Genomic DNA, 17449 nt, shown 5'->3' with positions numbered 1-17449 from the left:
GTGAGCTCCAGGCTCTGTCTTCTAAGCCTCCTTTCCTCTCTGTCCATCCGGACAAGGTTGTTCTGAGGACTCGTCCTTCTTTCCTGCTCAAGGTGGTTACAGCCTTTCATATCGGGCACCTTGCCCACCTTCTTTCCGCCTCCGCATCCCTCGAAAGAGTACGAGAGGCTCCACCATCTGGACCCAAAACGTGCGCTCTCCTTCTATCTAGACTGCACACGCCAGTTCCGGGTGGACGACCAGCTCTTTGTTGGTTACGTGGGGGCTAAGAAGAGACGGGTGGTGCATAAGAGGACCATCTCTCGGTGGGTCGTTTTGTGCATCAAGGTCTGTTACTCCTTGGTAAAAAAGGAGCCTCCTGTGGTGCTGCGCTCCCATTCCACTCGGGCCACGGCGGCTACTACTGTCCTGGGTCGGGGAGTCCCTCTGCAGGACATCTGTCATCAGCTACGTGGGCCTCGCTGTACACGTTTGCTAAGCACTACTGCCTGGACAGCCAAGTCCGGAGAGATAGCTTTTTCAGCTGTTCCGTTCTCCAGGACTTTCTGGTGTGATCTTGGTTCGCAGACTCACCACCGGGGTTGGTATTGCTGGGGTATCTATTCTAAGGTAAGGAATCTAACACTAACCTGTTGCTTTCAGATGCACAAGTTACTTACCTTCGGTAACGATATAACTGTAAGAAATAGCCTCAAGTTTAAGATTTGAGGGAAGAAAATCACTGTCAGTATTTAAAGTTAAAATCTCTGTTTTGTTTTGATTTATTTTATAGCCCCCAATCAATTCAAATTGACTGAATTCTGTTAATACCCGATCAGGCTCTCAGGACTTAGATATTAACTAATATCGTCTGCGAACAATTTAAATTTTGCCAATTTAAATTTTGCCATACTCGGTATCGGTTCTCTGGTCTCCCAGTTGTCGCGGATTTTTATAGCAAGGGGTTCAATAAAGAAGGTGAACAATAGGATGGACAGCGGACACCCTTGTATGGTCCCACAATTGATATTTCTATCCCTGCTCCGTTTGCATTTATCACCATCTGAGCCTGGGCCCCCTGGTAAATATTCCAAAGCATTTCTATGACCTGGAAGGGGACACCAAACTTGCCAAGCCATAAAAGAGTGCGTCCCAATTAACCAGGTCAAACGCCTTTTTGGCATCCACCATCATAATGAGCACTGGAATACAGTTACTATTAAAAAAAGTCAAGAGCCTGGATTAAAAAGCCAGTATTAGAGGACATCGACCTTCCGGCGACAAACCCAGACTGATCTCTATGAATTACTTCCTGTGCTAAGGGAGTGAAACATTGGGCTCAAATTTTTATTAGAATTTTGTAACCAGCATTTTGAAGGCTTATCGGTCTGTAGGCATTGACATCCTTGGAATTTTTACCCTTTTTCACAAAGCTTACAATTATAGCCTCTTTGAAGCTTGAGGGGACAACACCACCCATCTCAATATAATTAAACTGCTTCATCAAGAAGGGGATCAATTCCTTAGCAAATGATTATAAAATTCTATAGGCAGCCCATCATTTTCACAGGCTTTCGTTCCCGCAATAGAATTCAGAGCTGCCAAAGTTTCTGCGGCTGATATTTTGCGTTCAATCTGTTCCACAAGGGAATTAGATAAACTGGGAAGATTTACGCTCTAAAATTTATTCCTGAATTGAGTCCTGCCTAACCGCATATTTAGTAGCATAGAGCTCTTGATAATGCTCCATGAAAACTTGGGCAATTCTATCCTATCTGTTACCGTAACTCTAGTCTTGGCATCTATGACCTCAGTAATTAAGGCCGGTTCTTGTCTAGTTATAGTTAACCCCGCTAACAATTTACAGACCATTTGGCTTTCCTCATATACAGGTTGTTGGAAAGTCCGGGAGCTATTTACCACATCAATAAAAAAAAAATCCCCAAGTGCTTTTTTAGCCCTTTCAAGCTGACTCCCTGCTACCCCGTCTCCCTGTTGAGGGGCATTTCTCTGATTCAAGGCACTGTCAACAGCCTGCTGGAGTTTGGCAATTTTAGTGCGATGTACTTTGGACTCAGCGGCCGGAAAGGCAATTATTTGCCCATGTGCAGCCGCCTTGAATCCCCCCAAAACTGAAAATGATCTTGAAATAATCCATTATCCACTCTCTTAAATCAGCTACCCATTGGAGATCCAGGAGGAGTAGACAATCCATCTGCCACCTGGATCTCGTCCTCTTTCCATCTCCAATTTCCAGATCTAATTTTACATAAGAGTTGTCAGAGAATGAATTAGCCCCAATTTCTGTGTCTACATTATTCAAAGACCGAGATGTTAAAAAAAAAGCCGATGTGAGAAGCTGTTTGAAATTGACGGGAGTAGCATGTATACTCACATTTGATCTGGTTGGCTTTACGCCATAGATCTATCAAGTGATACTCCTACTTTATGGCATCTAGGACTTTTTTAGTCTTTGGCTTCAATTGCTTCTTATTTTTGTTGGAAGTGTATTTTCTCAAGTCTTGGATAAAATTAAAATCCCCCCCTACAATAATCTGCCCTGGCAACCCACTATGTTGCTTGCTAACCTTCGTTAAGGCTGAGGGATCGTCTATAACTGGGTCATAATAATTCACAAAATGTAATATCATCCCATTTAATTTAACCATGACCCACAATCATCTTCCATGAGGGTCTCTCTGTACTTGGACAAATTGCCATGCCATATTTCTACTTAAGTAAAGAAAGAGCTTAGGAGAATTGTTTTAAGATGGGTTTCTTGAAGAAATAAAACTTGTGGTGTGAAAGTGGCCAACCACCTTATAAACCCTCCATATTTTTGTTTGTTTAACATCCCATTAACATTTACCAACATAATGCAAGATTTACTAGCCATTTCTAAATTTTAAATTGCGGTAAAAATCCTTTAAACTCAAAACCGTGTTTTCCTTGCCCCACTTCCTTCTGCTCTTTTTACTGATATACACCCCCCATTTCCACCCCTCAGATAACCCCCCACCCGGAAATGTGGAAAACCCCGCTGACCATATCTTGCTCCCCCCCACTTCGCTGTTGGGTGTCATGGTGCTACACCCTGGGTGACCCTCCTGTCTCCAGCAGTAGAGAGCTTTTACAACATGCTATATATAATTTCAATTAGGAGAAGAGATCTCTTTCAGCAAACCCTGAGCATCCTCTATATTCGAAAACATATGGAATTTTCCCATCACAAGGACACAAAGCTTGGATTGCTGGGCTATTGAAACCTGCACCCCTTAAACTTTAAAGAGACATAGAAGTTTGACAAACTCTTTGCGCCTGCGTGCGGCTATAGCTGACATATCAGAAAATATGCGATATTTCGAGACTTCATTGATAGAAAATTGTCTCTGCTGTATTGCTTTGGCCAAAATCCTCTCTTTAATACGATAGCCAGCAAAGTTAATCAAGATGGTACGTGAGATCTTTGAATTGGGCAGAGGATGTGAGGAAACTCTATGCACTCTTGTAATTGTGAGGTCTCCAGTGAATTTGGGCAAAACCTTCTGCTTGATAAACGACTGGACCCATTGAAGTGTTTGGGATCCCTCACTCCCCTCGGGGACCCCTCCTATTCGTACGTTTGACCGTCGAGAGTGATTTTCAAGTTCCTCGAGTTTATTCTCTAGAATGCTTTTATCTTTGATAGTTTTGTTTACTCTCAAAAGCATAGTACTCATTTGATCCTCCAAAAGGGCTATCCTTAATTCCACTTCTTGAAATTTTGCAGGAAGACAAGTCACTGCTGCTTCCATTTTCCCAAGATGCAGGCAGAGGGAGGCTATTTCATTCTCTTGGGATCTCTTTGTTTCTCTTGTATCTTCCGAGATAAGATTCAACCTGATCTTGATATTGATCTATTGAGTAATAGCTCCTTCTATCGAAGATTGTGAAATGTCCTGTTGTACTTTTCCATCTTCCTTTTGAGCCCCAGGTGGCTGACCCGGAGATTTCATGCTGACTCCACCAGGCATCTGGGACTGGGGCTGGGTCTGAGGCTGTGTCTGAGCCCCTGACTTCCGTTCCATTGAATTTGCTGGCAGGGTCTGTGACCCTAAAGGAGTTAAAATTAAAGGTATAGCCTGACCCTCCAAGGCTTGACCAGAATCCTGTGCTGCCAGAGCAGCTTTAGAGGGAGCCTTCCCAAGCGCCTGAGCTCATGGTGATAATGATGAGGTCTGTGAGGGACTACTGGGCTCGTCTTCTGGCCCTGCCTCCATTAATCGCTGCGTTTTTGCTGTAGATTTGGGGGGAGCCGACTGAGATGCTTTTTTTTGGCAAATAGAGGAAAGTCTTTAGTGTTTTTCAACTCGTCCTTGATGACCCCTGCTGTAGACTCAACTACTTATTCCTTCTCCATATTAGCTGTGTAACAAGAACCCCGTCTTCCAGAAGCAGCTCTGGGGGCTATTCTTCAGATCTCTCAAAACTTGAATTGAGACCAGGTCGATTTGTAATATGTTCAGCTCTGGCCGCTGAAGATATCGCTTTAGCCTGGGCTAAACGAGTTTTGGCGTTCACCTGTTTGAGATGTTTTCCCATTTATTTTATTTTTTTCCTCTCTCTCCCGTATCCTGAGTCTTTAGGTTCGATTAGAGCTAATAAGCAAGATATTCAACTCCTCCTAGTAAAAACAAAATGAGCAAAAGTCTTGGTTTCATTTATAAGGGAATTTAACTTGTTCTCCTATTTGTAAATTGGTTGCCTCTCATACTCTATGTATGAACTGATAAAAAGATGGATTAATGTACAAGTGATCACTAATAAATGATATCATTGTTCCTAAATCTACTTCCTGTAATTGCAGTGCGAAGAGAGCAAGACGCAGGAATTGTAAGGAGATCAAGAGACTCCTGGAAGAATGTCCCAAGACCCTCCTCAAATCCAGGATCAGATGTTTTCCTTCTCAGGAAGATGGTTGAAGAGGTGTTTGAGGTGCTTTACAGTAAGGACCATTATATTTTCCATTGATGTGAAATGTATTGTGCTGGGGGATGGTAATGTCCTTAATTATGCATAATATGTAAATGTCTTGTCTGTTTGGCGACCTTCGTGGTGGCTCAGCTTCACACCAAGGGAAACTTGATATCATGCAAAGCAAAAACACACCACTAGAGGACATCTAACTGTGTCTCGGGTGTCTGCCTTTTAGATTAAATGTACGTATATTTGTTTCATATGATTGCTTAGAAAATCTGGTATGGGTCCAACCTTCCTGGATCTATTGTGCACACCAACATAGTTTCTGTAAAAGCCAGACTTCTCACTTAATACTTTGAACGTTCTGTAGGGCGATCGAAACACTTTTCAACAATCAGCTTGAGAGGATGAATAAAAACACTATTATGTTTCACCTGTTTAAATTTTATTCGCCTTCCCAACGGTGCACTTTTGTTTGTGCCCTTAAAGCCGCACAACATCGATTGTGAAATGTACCTTTGTGTGATTTATCTTTATCAGCATTTGCCCATCGCCAGTTGTTTTCTATTTCTTTGAATAGATTGATTGGATAGCATTCGTCCGAAGCAGGTAGTAGAGTTTTGCCAAAACTTGACACTAGGGCAAGGATTGAAGTAGGATTTGCATTGTTAATTTATTGCTGTAAAATGTTATACTGAACCAAATTAGTATTTTCTCACTGTAGAAAAGTGACCCTTTTGCATGGTTACTTCCCACTTTTCGCTTGATATCTGATGCACTTTGATTAAGTGTGCTATGCTTGCCTGCCAATCAGGTGCCATGTGCCTGTGTTTGTTCCCCAAACTGCATCTTTGTTTTCACAATTGGCACACCTCTGGCCCATTTGGTACCTTCTGGTACCAAGTGCCCTGTGAGCAGAGAGGGTCTCTAAGGGCTCCTGCATGTATTGTTCCACCCTCAGAGACCCGCGCCAAACACATACCCATTGCCATTGCAGACTGTGTGTTTTGGTGCAGACAGCACTTAAGAGACGACGTGGCACACATCCCGGTGTGCCATGCCCAAACTCACTGCCTGTGGCATAGGCAAGTCACCCCTGTAGCAGGTCTCACAGCCCTAAGGCAGGGTGATCTATACCACAGGTAAGGGCACAGCTGCATGAGCAATATGCCCTACAGGGTCTGTGCCTTTTCACAGACATTGTAAGTACAGTGGAGCCATATTGAGTACATGGGCTGGGATTTTGTCATTACGAAGCTCTATGATGGTTTTCCTGAATGCTAAGGAGCTTGGTATCAAACTTCTCAGCATAATAAATCCACACAGATGCCAGTGTTGGATTTATTACATAATGCACTCAGAGGGCATCTAAGAGATGCCCCCTGAAAAACGACCAACTCTCTGGTGTGCTCTGACTTGTCTGCACCAGACTGCCACACACAGATATGTTTTTGAACCTCTGAGGAGGAAGTCCTTGTGCTTGTGTGGGTCAGGAACAAAACCTGCTTGGGGTGGAGGTGCTTCTCACCAACCCCCAAGCAGGAACAGCATTCAGGTCAGTGAGCAGTGATGCTCCCTGGCCTTAGTTATGCAGACCAGGGCCTCTCCGTCTGGTGGAGATGCCCACCCCCTAGACCAGAGATCTTCAAACTTGTTGATGCTGAGTCCCACTTGTCAAACTTTTTTAGGAGTAAGGACCCGCTCCTGATAAACATTTCTAGAACCTGGTACTCCTCATCATCGACAACCGGCTACGTTTCCGATTCCCACACAAAATAATTTTTACAGTGGGGAAATAATATTAAACAGTGTTTGGCAAACCAAAGGTCAGGGAGCGTGGGGGCATGGTCAAAGGTGTAGCTAAAAACAAAGGGCCTCATTTATTAGGAATTGTGGTCTGGCAGCGCTGCAAGTCCTCTTGCTGCTCTGCCCTATGCCAATGTGGAAGGGCAGGAATGCACCATATTTATGAAATACGGTGCATTCCTGTCCTTTCCCCTTGCGTTGGCGCACAAATTGCACCTTCCTTCACAAAAATAATCCCAAGAGAAGTTTTTCCCTTTCTATGTGAGGTGCTGAATGCAGCATACATGGAAAGAGGAAAATACGAGGAGAAATGTTTTCACTGGGTAGACGTACGTCTGGTAGTAGAAGTTTTGACTCATCATAATATGCCTACTGCAATGAACGTGTTGCATTCAGATCACAAAGTGCATATGCTATAAATAGGTCAATAGGTTATCGTTTTTGTCAGAGAGATTCTATTGTTGCTTCATGTTTATAAACTAAAATCCTAATACAGAGCAGTAAGCTATTTACTGTCATCAAAGTGCTGCATGCAAACTGCAAGGAAAATATTAAAGTTACGTTTTGTTTTGCGTAGTCTTTCCTTATTCTGATATTGCAAAAATTAAGCAATGGTGTTACATTTTAATTTCTGAATTTATGCTTTTCCGGACCAAAGACCCTTAACGATAAGTTACTTACCTGTAATCCTAGTTTTCTTCCAGGGGTATCCTCATCAAAGTCATAAGCACTAAATATTCCCGCCCATTTGCGGGGACCCCGGAAATAATATAAAAAAATTATACATGGAAATCACATATATACAGCTCCACATATATGTATGTACATATATCATTTTTTCTCACACCAATGCAGCTCCCCATATCAGGCTAAACAATGGAATTACCCATATTACCCATATTACCCATATAAAGGTTATTTGCAAACATATAAAAAACACCTGAGGGCAAGTAGCACTTGAACCTTGTTTTTTAATGAGCAGAAAACACTCATATATCATAAAAAGTGCAAATAAAGTAGACATTATTAGCCTACAGGCTGCATTGTAAACTAAAACCATAGAAAATGAAAGCATTTTCAACAAACTGGCACTGTGCCTTTAAGGCAGCCATGACCCCCAGCTTCCCATCATGCCTCAGGGGTGACAGTTAGGTCAGTTGTTCTTTGCATAACCCTGAAAGTCAGGGCTCAACAATATCCATAAACACTTTGATCGTGTCTCATTTATCTGGGGAGGCGGGTGGGTTGCTTATGACTTTGATGAGGATACCCCTGAAAGAGAACTAGGATTACAGGTAAGTAACGTATCCTTCTCTTCCAGGGGATCCTCATCAATAGTCATAAGCACTGAATAGAATAGCAAGCCCATCAAGCAAATGCAGGTAAATTAGAAAAACATGACCCAACCAAAATGCATCAGCCGAAATCAGCTGTTGAACAGATGCCGCAAGGATGCCTGGTCTACTTGGGTGTCTGCTCTGGTGTCTGAATCTAGACAGTAGTGTCTGGTAAATGTATGGACGGACCTCCAGGTCGCCGCCTTACAAATCTAAGACATGGGCATATTATGAAGAAAAGCTGTAGTAACCGCTTTTCCTCTGGTGGAATGTGCTTTGGGAAAAAACCCCAGGGTCTTCTGCGCCAATTGGTAAGCAAGTTTGACACATGAAACTATCCATCTGGAAATGGAACGTTTCGAAGCCGCATATCCAGATGTGATCGACCCATAATTGACAAACAGCTGATCAGATTTTCCTATAGATTTGGACCGATCTAGATAGAATTTAAAAACCCTTTTCAGGGCCAGAGAATAGAAGGCCTTCTAAGCTGGAGTGGAGGGATTGGGTAAAAAGGTGGGTAGAGAGATGGTCTGGTTCACATGGAAATCTGACACCACCTTAGGAAGAAAAGAGGGATGTGTCCTCAACACCACCCTATTTAGATGGAAAACTGTATAGGGCTCTTTAGAACAGAGTGCTTGAATCTCACTCACTCTGCGAGCTGACGTGATCGCTAACAAAAAAGCAGCCTTCCGTGAAACATGCTGCAAGGTTGTTTTGTGAATGGGTTCGAAAGGCGGACCCATCAATTTCAATAACTGCTAAATGCCCCTTAATGGAATTACATTTCAACCCTGCTTTCGCCAGATACAGTAGGTAAGGAAGAATGACCTCTTCCTGACCCTTGATAGGGTGACAATTGTTCTGCATACACCACATGTAAAAACGCTTCCACTTGCACGCATAGGAATGTCTAGAAGAAGGACGTCTTGCCTCTTTCAAAATGGACATGCAGCCCTGTGGCAGTCCTAGGTGGCCGTATTGTAGGACCTCAGGAGCCATGCTGCCAAGTTCACTGAGGGAAGTTTGGGATGATGAATCCTCCCGTTCATCTTGGATAGCAGGTCTGCTCTGCACAGTAGTCTCCTGTGCGGGCACTCTGATAGGTGCAGAAGGTCCGGGTACCACCGTTGCCTCGGCCAGTCCGGGGCAATGAGTATCATCCTCGTGGACGAATGAGCCAGCTTGTTCACCACCTTCGGGATCAGCGGAAGTGGTGGAAAGGCATACACAAATGCCCCTGACCAGTCTATCAAAAGGGCATTCCCTTTGGATCCTGGACGGTAGAACCGCGAGGCGAAGTCTTGGGATTTGGTGTTTTCGCCATCCGGGATGAGGTCTATGGTGGGACGACCCCATGGCTGGAAGATGTCTTCTACGACCTCGTCGTTGAGAACCCAGTCCTCCTTGTCTTCGAAATGACAGCTGAGAGCGTCCGCTCTCACGTTCTGCTCTCCTGGCAGGTGGACTGCTGTGACTGACAGATTCCGAGTCAGGAGCCAATGCCATAGATTCTGAGCCTCCATGGGAAAGGGTACGTAAGTGTGTTCACCCCTGCTTGTTCAAGTAGTACATTGTGGTGGTATTGTCCGTTTGTACTAACACTGATGTTGCCTGAATCAAGGGTAGGAAAGCTTTGAGGGCTAGATGGACTGCCCTCAACTCCAACATGTTGATGTGGTAGAAGCGCTCTTTGATAGACCACAGGCCTTGAGTCTGGAGATGTCCCATGAGGGCCCCCCAACCTTGTAGCGAAGCATCTTTCATCAGAGTCTGGACAGGAGGAGGCTGATGGGACGGAATTCCGACTTGTAGATTTCGATTCTTCATCCACCAAGGTATGGACTCTCGAGCTGCGCTTGACAAAGGTATTTTGTCGTCCCAGCGAGCTGACTGCTGGTCCCACTTGTCCTCCAGATCCTGCTGAAGAGGACGCATCCGTAGTCTGGCATTTGGGACCAGAAAGATGCAGGATGCCATCGACTCTAACAGGGAGGCAATCCGACGCACCGACAACTTCTTGCTGTGCAGAACCAGTTGGCAATTCTGAATGATGGAACACTGTCTCTCCTCCGAAGGAAACACTTTTCCTAACTCTGAGTCTAACAGAGCTCCTAGGAAATGTATTTTCTGTGTCTGTTGTGAAACAGATTTGCTGAAGTTCACTTGTAGACCTAGACGGCGACATAGTTCGAAGCAGCTCAGGAAATGGGTTCTTAGGCTGTCCGGGGAAGGACCCTTCAACAGCCAGTCGTACAAGTACGGGTACACGAAGACACCCCTGCAGCGCAGAGCGGCTACCACCACCGCTATGCACTTCGTGAATACTCTGGGGGCTGACTTCAACCTGAATGGTAGGACTTTGAACTGATAATGAGCGGATCCTACCCGGAAACGCAGGAATTACCTGTGACGCTGAGAAATCGGTACTTGGAAGCATGCATCTTGCAGATCCAACGAACATATCCAATCCCCCTGCCTGAGATGTGGATATATTTGATGAAGCGCCAACATGCAAAACTTTTCCTTCTTTATGTACAGGTTGAGTGTCCGCAAGTCCAGAATGGGTCTTTACTCTGCTTTTTAGCCCTTTTTCTTGACCAGAAAGTATCTGGAGTAAACTCCTTTCCTCTCTGAGATATTGGTACCCTCTCAATGGCTGATTTTATGAGAAGGGTGGCCACCTCTTTTTGCAGGAGTTTCAACTGGTGACTTGATGTTGGCATTGGAGGGATAGAAGGAGGACGATGTTGAAAACGAAGAGAGTATCCATTCTGAAGCGTGGCTAACACCCACTGATCTCTTGTGATAGCTCGCCACTCTACGATATGCTGTGTGCTGCTTCCCCCCACTGGAGTGGTAGACAGCGCTGGAGGAAGGGAGTATTCATTTGCATTGCGTCTCGTTGGAGTTGATTCCCTGACGCTGATTTCCTCCCCCTCTTGAGGAACGCCTGCCTCTGTATTGTGACTTTTGCTGCCCCTGTTGATCTTGATTCTTCTGCCATCAAGGAGTTTGAACCCTCTGCTGGGAAAATCGCCGATTGTAGGGGCGGAATCTTTTACGGAACTCTTTTTTCTTTTCCAGGCCAACAGCCTTAAGTGTGTCCAGTTTCGTTTTCATACGCTGCATTTCCTCGTCAGTGTGTGACCCAAACAAGGATGACCCAGAGAAAGGCAGGTTGAGGATACATGATTGCGCTACTGGTTTTAGTACAGTGAGGCGCAACCAAGATGATCTCCTTGCACATACCCCATGAGCATATCCATGCGCCGATAGGGTAACTCCATCAGCTGCAGCACTTAAGATTTGATTGGAAACCTGGCTGCCCTCCGTAAGGATTTCTTCAAAATCCCTGCGATCCTCTTGGGGAAGCTTCTCAGAGAATCGTTGTAGAGAATCGTACCGGGATCTATCGTAGCGCCCGAGGAGCGCTTCCGCGTTGGATACTTTCAGCAAGGAGGCCGAAGTGGCACACACCCTCGGTCCCCAGGAATCTTGCTTCTTGCTCTCTTTGTCCGGTGGTACATTGGAGGAAGATGCAACAGCATGGGTCTTTCTTGCCGCCACGATTATTACTGAATCCGGGGGAGGGTCGGCTCTGAGGAAGAGTGGATCATCCTCTGGGAGCGATACTTTTTCAGAATCCTCGCTGGAGCAGATCTAATCGTCGCTGGTGTGAGGAAGACTTCCATGTCTGGTTCTATGATGCCCTAAACCAAGGGAAGCAGAGGTTTAGCCGCTGTCTTGTGATGCAGGGTTTCAAAGATCACAGAAGACTTGCTTTGGCGAGCTGGCATGGGAATACCCAGCTTAAGTGCCCCTCTGCCTAGAATGTCCTGGAATGTGTAGATGTCATCCACTGGAGAAATTCTCGACGGTAATCTGTCCGTCAGTGTTGGAGAATAGTCTCTGTGAGAATTATGAGTAGACGAGGAAGGAGTAGGAGATCTGTGCTCCCTCCTCCTGCTCCTTGATCTGGACCTCTGTCTGCTTGAACGCACCGGGGTTCGTGTTGTTAGGTCTTCTAGGAGGGACTAGTACTCTACACTACAAGTCCCATAATTCCTTACACGGGGTGGAGCGGTGTGTTGTCCCATACTGCCCTGAAACAGGTCACATGACCATGGTGGGAGTAACTTAACCACCTAGGGCGGTAATGGCAGCGCTTGGCTTTCCTTTCGGTTCCTGTTCGCCTGAGGAATCTTTTGTGTCAAGCTCCCCTTTTTGGAACTTCCTGTCTCCCCTTCGTTTGCTGTTAAGCCCGCTCTACCCCACCCCTGTTTGTGCATTGAGACTACTAGGATCGTTCTGCTTCCCGTTCGTGAGTGCTTCAAAGACGTTCTGTACGAACGAATACCTGCTGCATTTTGGATCCTTTCCGCTCGAAATTTCCGTGTCGGGCGGTTGTTACTGCCCTGTCCCGTTTGTTGCCAAACTCGCCAGAGACTTCTTGTGTGTCCCTGTGACGATAACGGGTGGATGCTATCCTGATTGTGTTCCTTTTCTTTTTGTTTACTCGTACAAACTTTATTGATGCGTACAAGACTTGACCCAGATCAGCGTGTGAGAGACGCTATTCCTCTCTGCTCACTGATGTCGGCGCTACGCATGCAGTACGATGAGAAGAAGCTTCACCTTCTCCGTTCGTAGCCAAACTGCGGTTCAGAGGGACTGAATCACAGAAGACAAAAAACTTTATTTACAAAATCGCAGACATTCATGGTCTTAAGGATTGACCTCTTCTTGTTTGGGTATTTTGGGATTTCCTTTAGTTTTCATTCACCGGACCTAGTGTGGAGATATCACATTCCATTTGGAAGTAATGGAACCAGTTATTTTTTGTTTCAGATCAAGTTGCCTATTTTTGTGTCACCGCTGTTGTAGTCCTGATTTGTGTATCTCCTGGGTAAGTTTGGGACATCACACACACAGTGCCCTTTCTAAGCGAGGGTTAAGAGGTGGGTTACACCAGAGAGTAACTTGTTGCTATTTTCTCTTTCTGTTTCCACTGCAGCTGTTGTCGCCCCGTCCTATGAACCTTCCTCCAGCGGATAGACCTTTTGACTTGGTCTCTTCTTTTTCTGGGGTTACCTGGTCACCCTGCCTGTTTTCTAGAACACGGGGTGGTGGTACTCCTAGGGAAAGTTGAGGCAACAGCTTCATTCCTGAGGTATTGGAATTCTGTCTGGATACATCTTGAACCCGACATGTGTCTGCTCTCTGGGCCTCAAAGGGGATCTAACTCGATCCGTTTGCTGGCTCAAACGAGCCAATGGAGACCCTGTGTTGGGGACTGGAGTGCTCCTGCGCTGTGTCCTTGTCAGGAGGCCAGTGATGTAATAGTCTGTACCATCTGGGTGACATCCTGATGGAAGGCAACTTCTGCCCTTCTCTCCTCTCAGGAGAATGTGCCGGAGGAGATGGATTCACTTCTTCATGCAATGGCCTTGCTGGTGAATGCCTTGACACTGCTCTGTCCGAAGACGAGATCACAACCTCCGGGGACCTGGATGTTGACCCTCGGTGTGAACCCTGAGAGCCTGAAGGTGATGACGATAGACTCAATGGAGGAGAGGCCTCTCCTGAAGGGCACTTAGGCTGATATCTGGAGTGTCTATGTGCTGCCTGAGACCTGGGCGGAGACATCTGCCTTGAGGAAGACCTCCTCTTCTTAGAAGGGGGCTTGAACATGTGGTAGAACGTCCCATGGACTTCGAAAGCCTATCCGATACCGATGTCGCCTCCTTTCTTGACGTCGTTTCAGCAGACTTCTGTCTTGATGTCGACCGGTGATGGCCCGGTGACGGAGTTGGCAATGTCGACATCGTTGTCATAGGCGTCTTCTGTCTCGACATCGAGGTATGCTGCTGCCTCGACGCCGAAGGGGGTGTCTGATGCCTCGACGCCGGAGACCGGTGAACTGCCTTTGGCGGAGATCTATGACTCGACGTCGATCGCCGGTGAGACGACGACGGAGTAACCTGCTTCGACGTCGGGCGCCGGTGGTAAGGAGTCGGGGAGCTCTGTGCCTCGACGGTGATCGCCGGTGTGACAGAGGAGTGCTGTGCCTCGACGTGATCTGTCTCGACGTCGTATGCCCCCCTGGCGACGACGGAGACCTGCCTATTAATGTTGAACACCGCCTGGTCGACGTCAACGGAGGAACCGGTACCTTCGACGACAAAGTCTTTGCCGTCGAGTGATGTTTTGTCGTCATCAAAGTCTTCGATGTCGTCGTCGTAGGCAGCCTTGATGACGATCTCGACGGAGAACAGGTCGGGCCTTCTCTCGACGTCGACCGGGTTCTCCTCTTCTGCTGCTTCTGCTGCCTTTTAGGAGACCTACCTCTTTCAGGGAGACCATAGATACGAATTCTCTCTCTCTCTTTAAGAGTTCTCCTTGACAAGTTCTTGCAGTGATGACAGCTGTCTGCAGAATGTGTCTCAGGGAGACAGGGGATACACACAGGGTGTCCTGGTCTTCTTCTTGCCACAAGAAGGGCAAGGGTCGAAAAGGGAAGGCATTTTTGACAAAAAATAAACCTTTTCTGAACACAAAAAAGGCAGCACTAGCACTCTGGAGTCAAAAGACGTCGAGTGAAAGTGAAAAACGTCAAGATTTAGAAGATATTTTTGACAGAAAAGTCAAAAAAGGTAGGAGCTGAAAATCCAGGGTCCTGACTGAAGGAGCCCGAAAGAACAACTGACCTAACTGTCTCCCCTGAGGCATGATGGGAAGCTGGGTGTCATGGCTGCTTTAAAGGCACAGTTCCAGTTTGTTGAAAATGCTTTTCTATGGTTTTAGTTTACAATGCAGCTTGTAGGCTAACAATGTCTACTTTATTTGAACTTTTTATGTTATATGAGTGTTTTCTGCTCATTAAAAAACAAAGTTCAAGTGCTACTTGCCGTCAGGTGTTTTTGATATGTTTGCAAATAATCTTTATATGGGTAATATGGGGAATTCCATTTAGCCTCCTATGGGGAGCTGCATTGGTGTGAGAAAAAATGATATATGTACATACATATATGTGGAGCTATATTTATGTGATTTCCATGTATAATTCTTTTATATTATTTCCGGGGGGTCCCCGCACATGGGCGGGAATATTCAGTGCTTATGACTATTGATGAGGATCCCTGGAAGAGAAACTATACTACATACCTCTATGCAGGGGCGTAACAGAGGCCCCCGCAGCACACGCGGTGCGGGGGGCCCCTAGCTCCAAGAGGCCCCCTCTGCACTGAACTCTGGCCGGGAGAGCTCCTAATTGGCGCCCCCACCCCAAGTCAGCGGCCGGTGCAGTGGCACCGATCGCACCGACCTAGAGCCGGACCTGTGGGGCAAATTTGCATTTCTTTCAGGTGGCCAGGCACCCTGATACAAAAGCCTTTCACGGAACAGGAGACTCAGCAGTCTCAGCAGAAGCATTTCAAACGATCGAAATTAGCTGCCCCAGGACCGCTCTCCTTTTCCAAAACCAAAGCAAATGTTTTTGAAACCAGGCAAAATGAGGCTGGGGAATGCGCGACCCCTTCCCAGGGCTCCACGGCCCTCCTGGGGGTCACACCCCACAGTTTGAAGACGTCTGCCCTAGACCAAGCCCCACTTTTAGCAGCAAGGTTAGTGGGAAAGTTAGTAGTTGGGAGAGGTGTGTCCCCTCTCTGCAAGTACGACCCCCAAGGCGCCTTGGACCGAGGTGGCAGCCCTCCCTAGGAAATCCTCCTTCTCTTCCAGGGGATACTCATTAATAGTCATAAGCACTGAATAATCTCTTCCCATGATCGGGAACCCGGAACACATAACAAAATACATATATATGTGTAAATATATACCAATAGTACATAGTACTAAACAAATTATACACATATACATGTATAAACCAATAATATGCAGCCCAACATAACCCATAGGCTAATAAAGCCATCATTAAATACTTTCTGCAGTATGAAAATAAACTATATAAACATTGCAATAAACAGGCATGAGCCTAAAATGCATTCCATAACCAGCAAAACCTTTTATTTTCATCAAAGAATCTGTAATAAAAGGCAATTAGCCTAAGAAGGCTGCATACAGAAAAACTATCCCTGTACAGAAAATCAGACTGACACCTCGCCTTTAAGGCCTCAGAGAATCTGAACACTTTGCCTTTAAGGCCTCCAGAGGAACTCTGTTCCCATCATGCCCCACAGGTGACAGTTAGGTCAGTTCTTTTTTCCGGCTTGTTCTGTGAGGGACCTGGAACTTGAGCTCGGCTGAATTTGACTGTTTTCAGTCAGAATTTGTTTTTTTCCTGTCTTTTTTGACAGTATTGGTTATTGGTGGTGTTTTTCTACCTTTTCTGACTAAATCTTCAATTTATTTTTGTCAATTATGCCACCATTATTCTATAATTGTCCTTTCTGTGGGAAGAAGATGTCTAAAACAGATCCTCACTCTGTTTGATGTGGAAAAATGTTATCATTGCCTCAGTCTTTCCAGAAAAACTTTGAAGGAAAGAGAAAAGATTCGGCTTTTGGGGCTTATGGAGAGAGAAGGACGTCGTAAAAAGGGAGCAAGGAATTTATTGTCATCTGGAAGGCCCTCTTCTCAGTCAAAAGGTCAAAGATCTGCTTTTCCTGAAGGTAAAAGCAAGAAAAAACAACATCAGGAAGCGTCGGCGTTGAAGAAAGTGAGTGCGGCGTCGAAATCTAGATCGCCGTCTACGTCGAGGCCAGAGAAAACTGCATCGACGCCGAAGACATCGCCGGTGAGGCATAAGTCGGCGTTGAAGCAGGGATCGAGGTCACCATCGAGAAGCTTGTCGACGTCGAGACATCTGGTGTCGGTTGCTGTGAGGATGACGTCGAGAGTAAGGCGTTCGACGTCGAGAGAGAGAGTGCGGTCGACGTCGAGAGGAAGAGTGAGGTCGACGTCGAGAGAAAAATTCAGATCGATGTCGAGACCTGAGAAAAGGAGACGATCCAGGTCGCCGTCGAGACATGGTTCGACGCCGAGGCATGCCTCGGGCTCGAGCCTCGAAAAGATCCTGTCGGCATCGAGAAAACGTTTGACGTCGAGGAAGTCGACGTCGAGGTCTCCGCCACCTGTCTCACGGTCGGCGTTGGGGCATTCCAGATCAGCTGCTCGGACCTCTCATAGGTCTTTGTCGAAGTCTGAGTCGGCGTTGAGGGCATTGGATGATCCTCCAAGGTCTGCATCACACGACCTGCAGTCAAGGGCATCTGTGGATAGGCCTTCAGTGGTCAGAGCCTCTCCACACCAAGATTCTTCAGTGGTGGCGCATTCTGACTCGACGTCGAGGAACTCAACATCAAGAGACGTTCCCAGAGAGGTGCAGACTCCAGCTTCTGGATCTC

At 46.2% G+C, this 17449-nt stretch overlaps 1 protein-coding gene across 1 annotated transcript in view; it reads left to right on the top strand.

Annotated features, from left to right (window-relative positions):
* GTF2IRD1 (GTF2I repeat domain containing 1) overlaps window positions 1-17449 on the top strand; it is a 993687-nt gene that overhangs the window by 343028 nt on the left and 633210 nt on the right. The window contains exon 5 of the mRNA XM_086954598.1: window positions 4826-4963. Within this exon, the coding sequence (XP_086810724.1) occupies window positions 4826-4963 (138 nt within the window). The remainder of the gene's footprint in view (window positions 1-4825; window positions 4964-17449) is intronic.

This window comes from Lissotriton vulgaris, chromosome 2_1 (assembly GCF_964263255.1).
Source record: "Lissotriton vulgaris chromosome 2_1, aLisVul1.2, whole genome shotgun sequence".
Taxonomy (NCBI): Eukaryota; Metazoa; Chordata; class Amphibia; order Caudata; family Salamandridae; genus Lissotriton; species Lissotriton vulgaris.
This window is presented reverse-complemented; position numbering and strand designations above follow the sequence as displayed.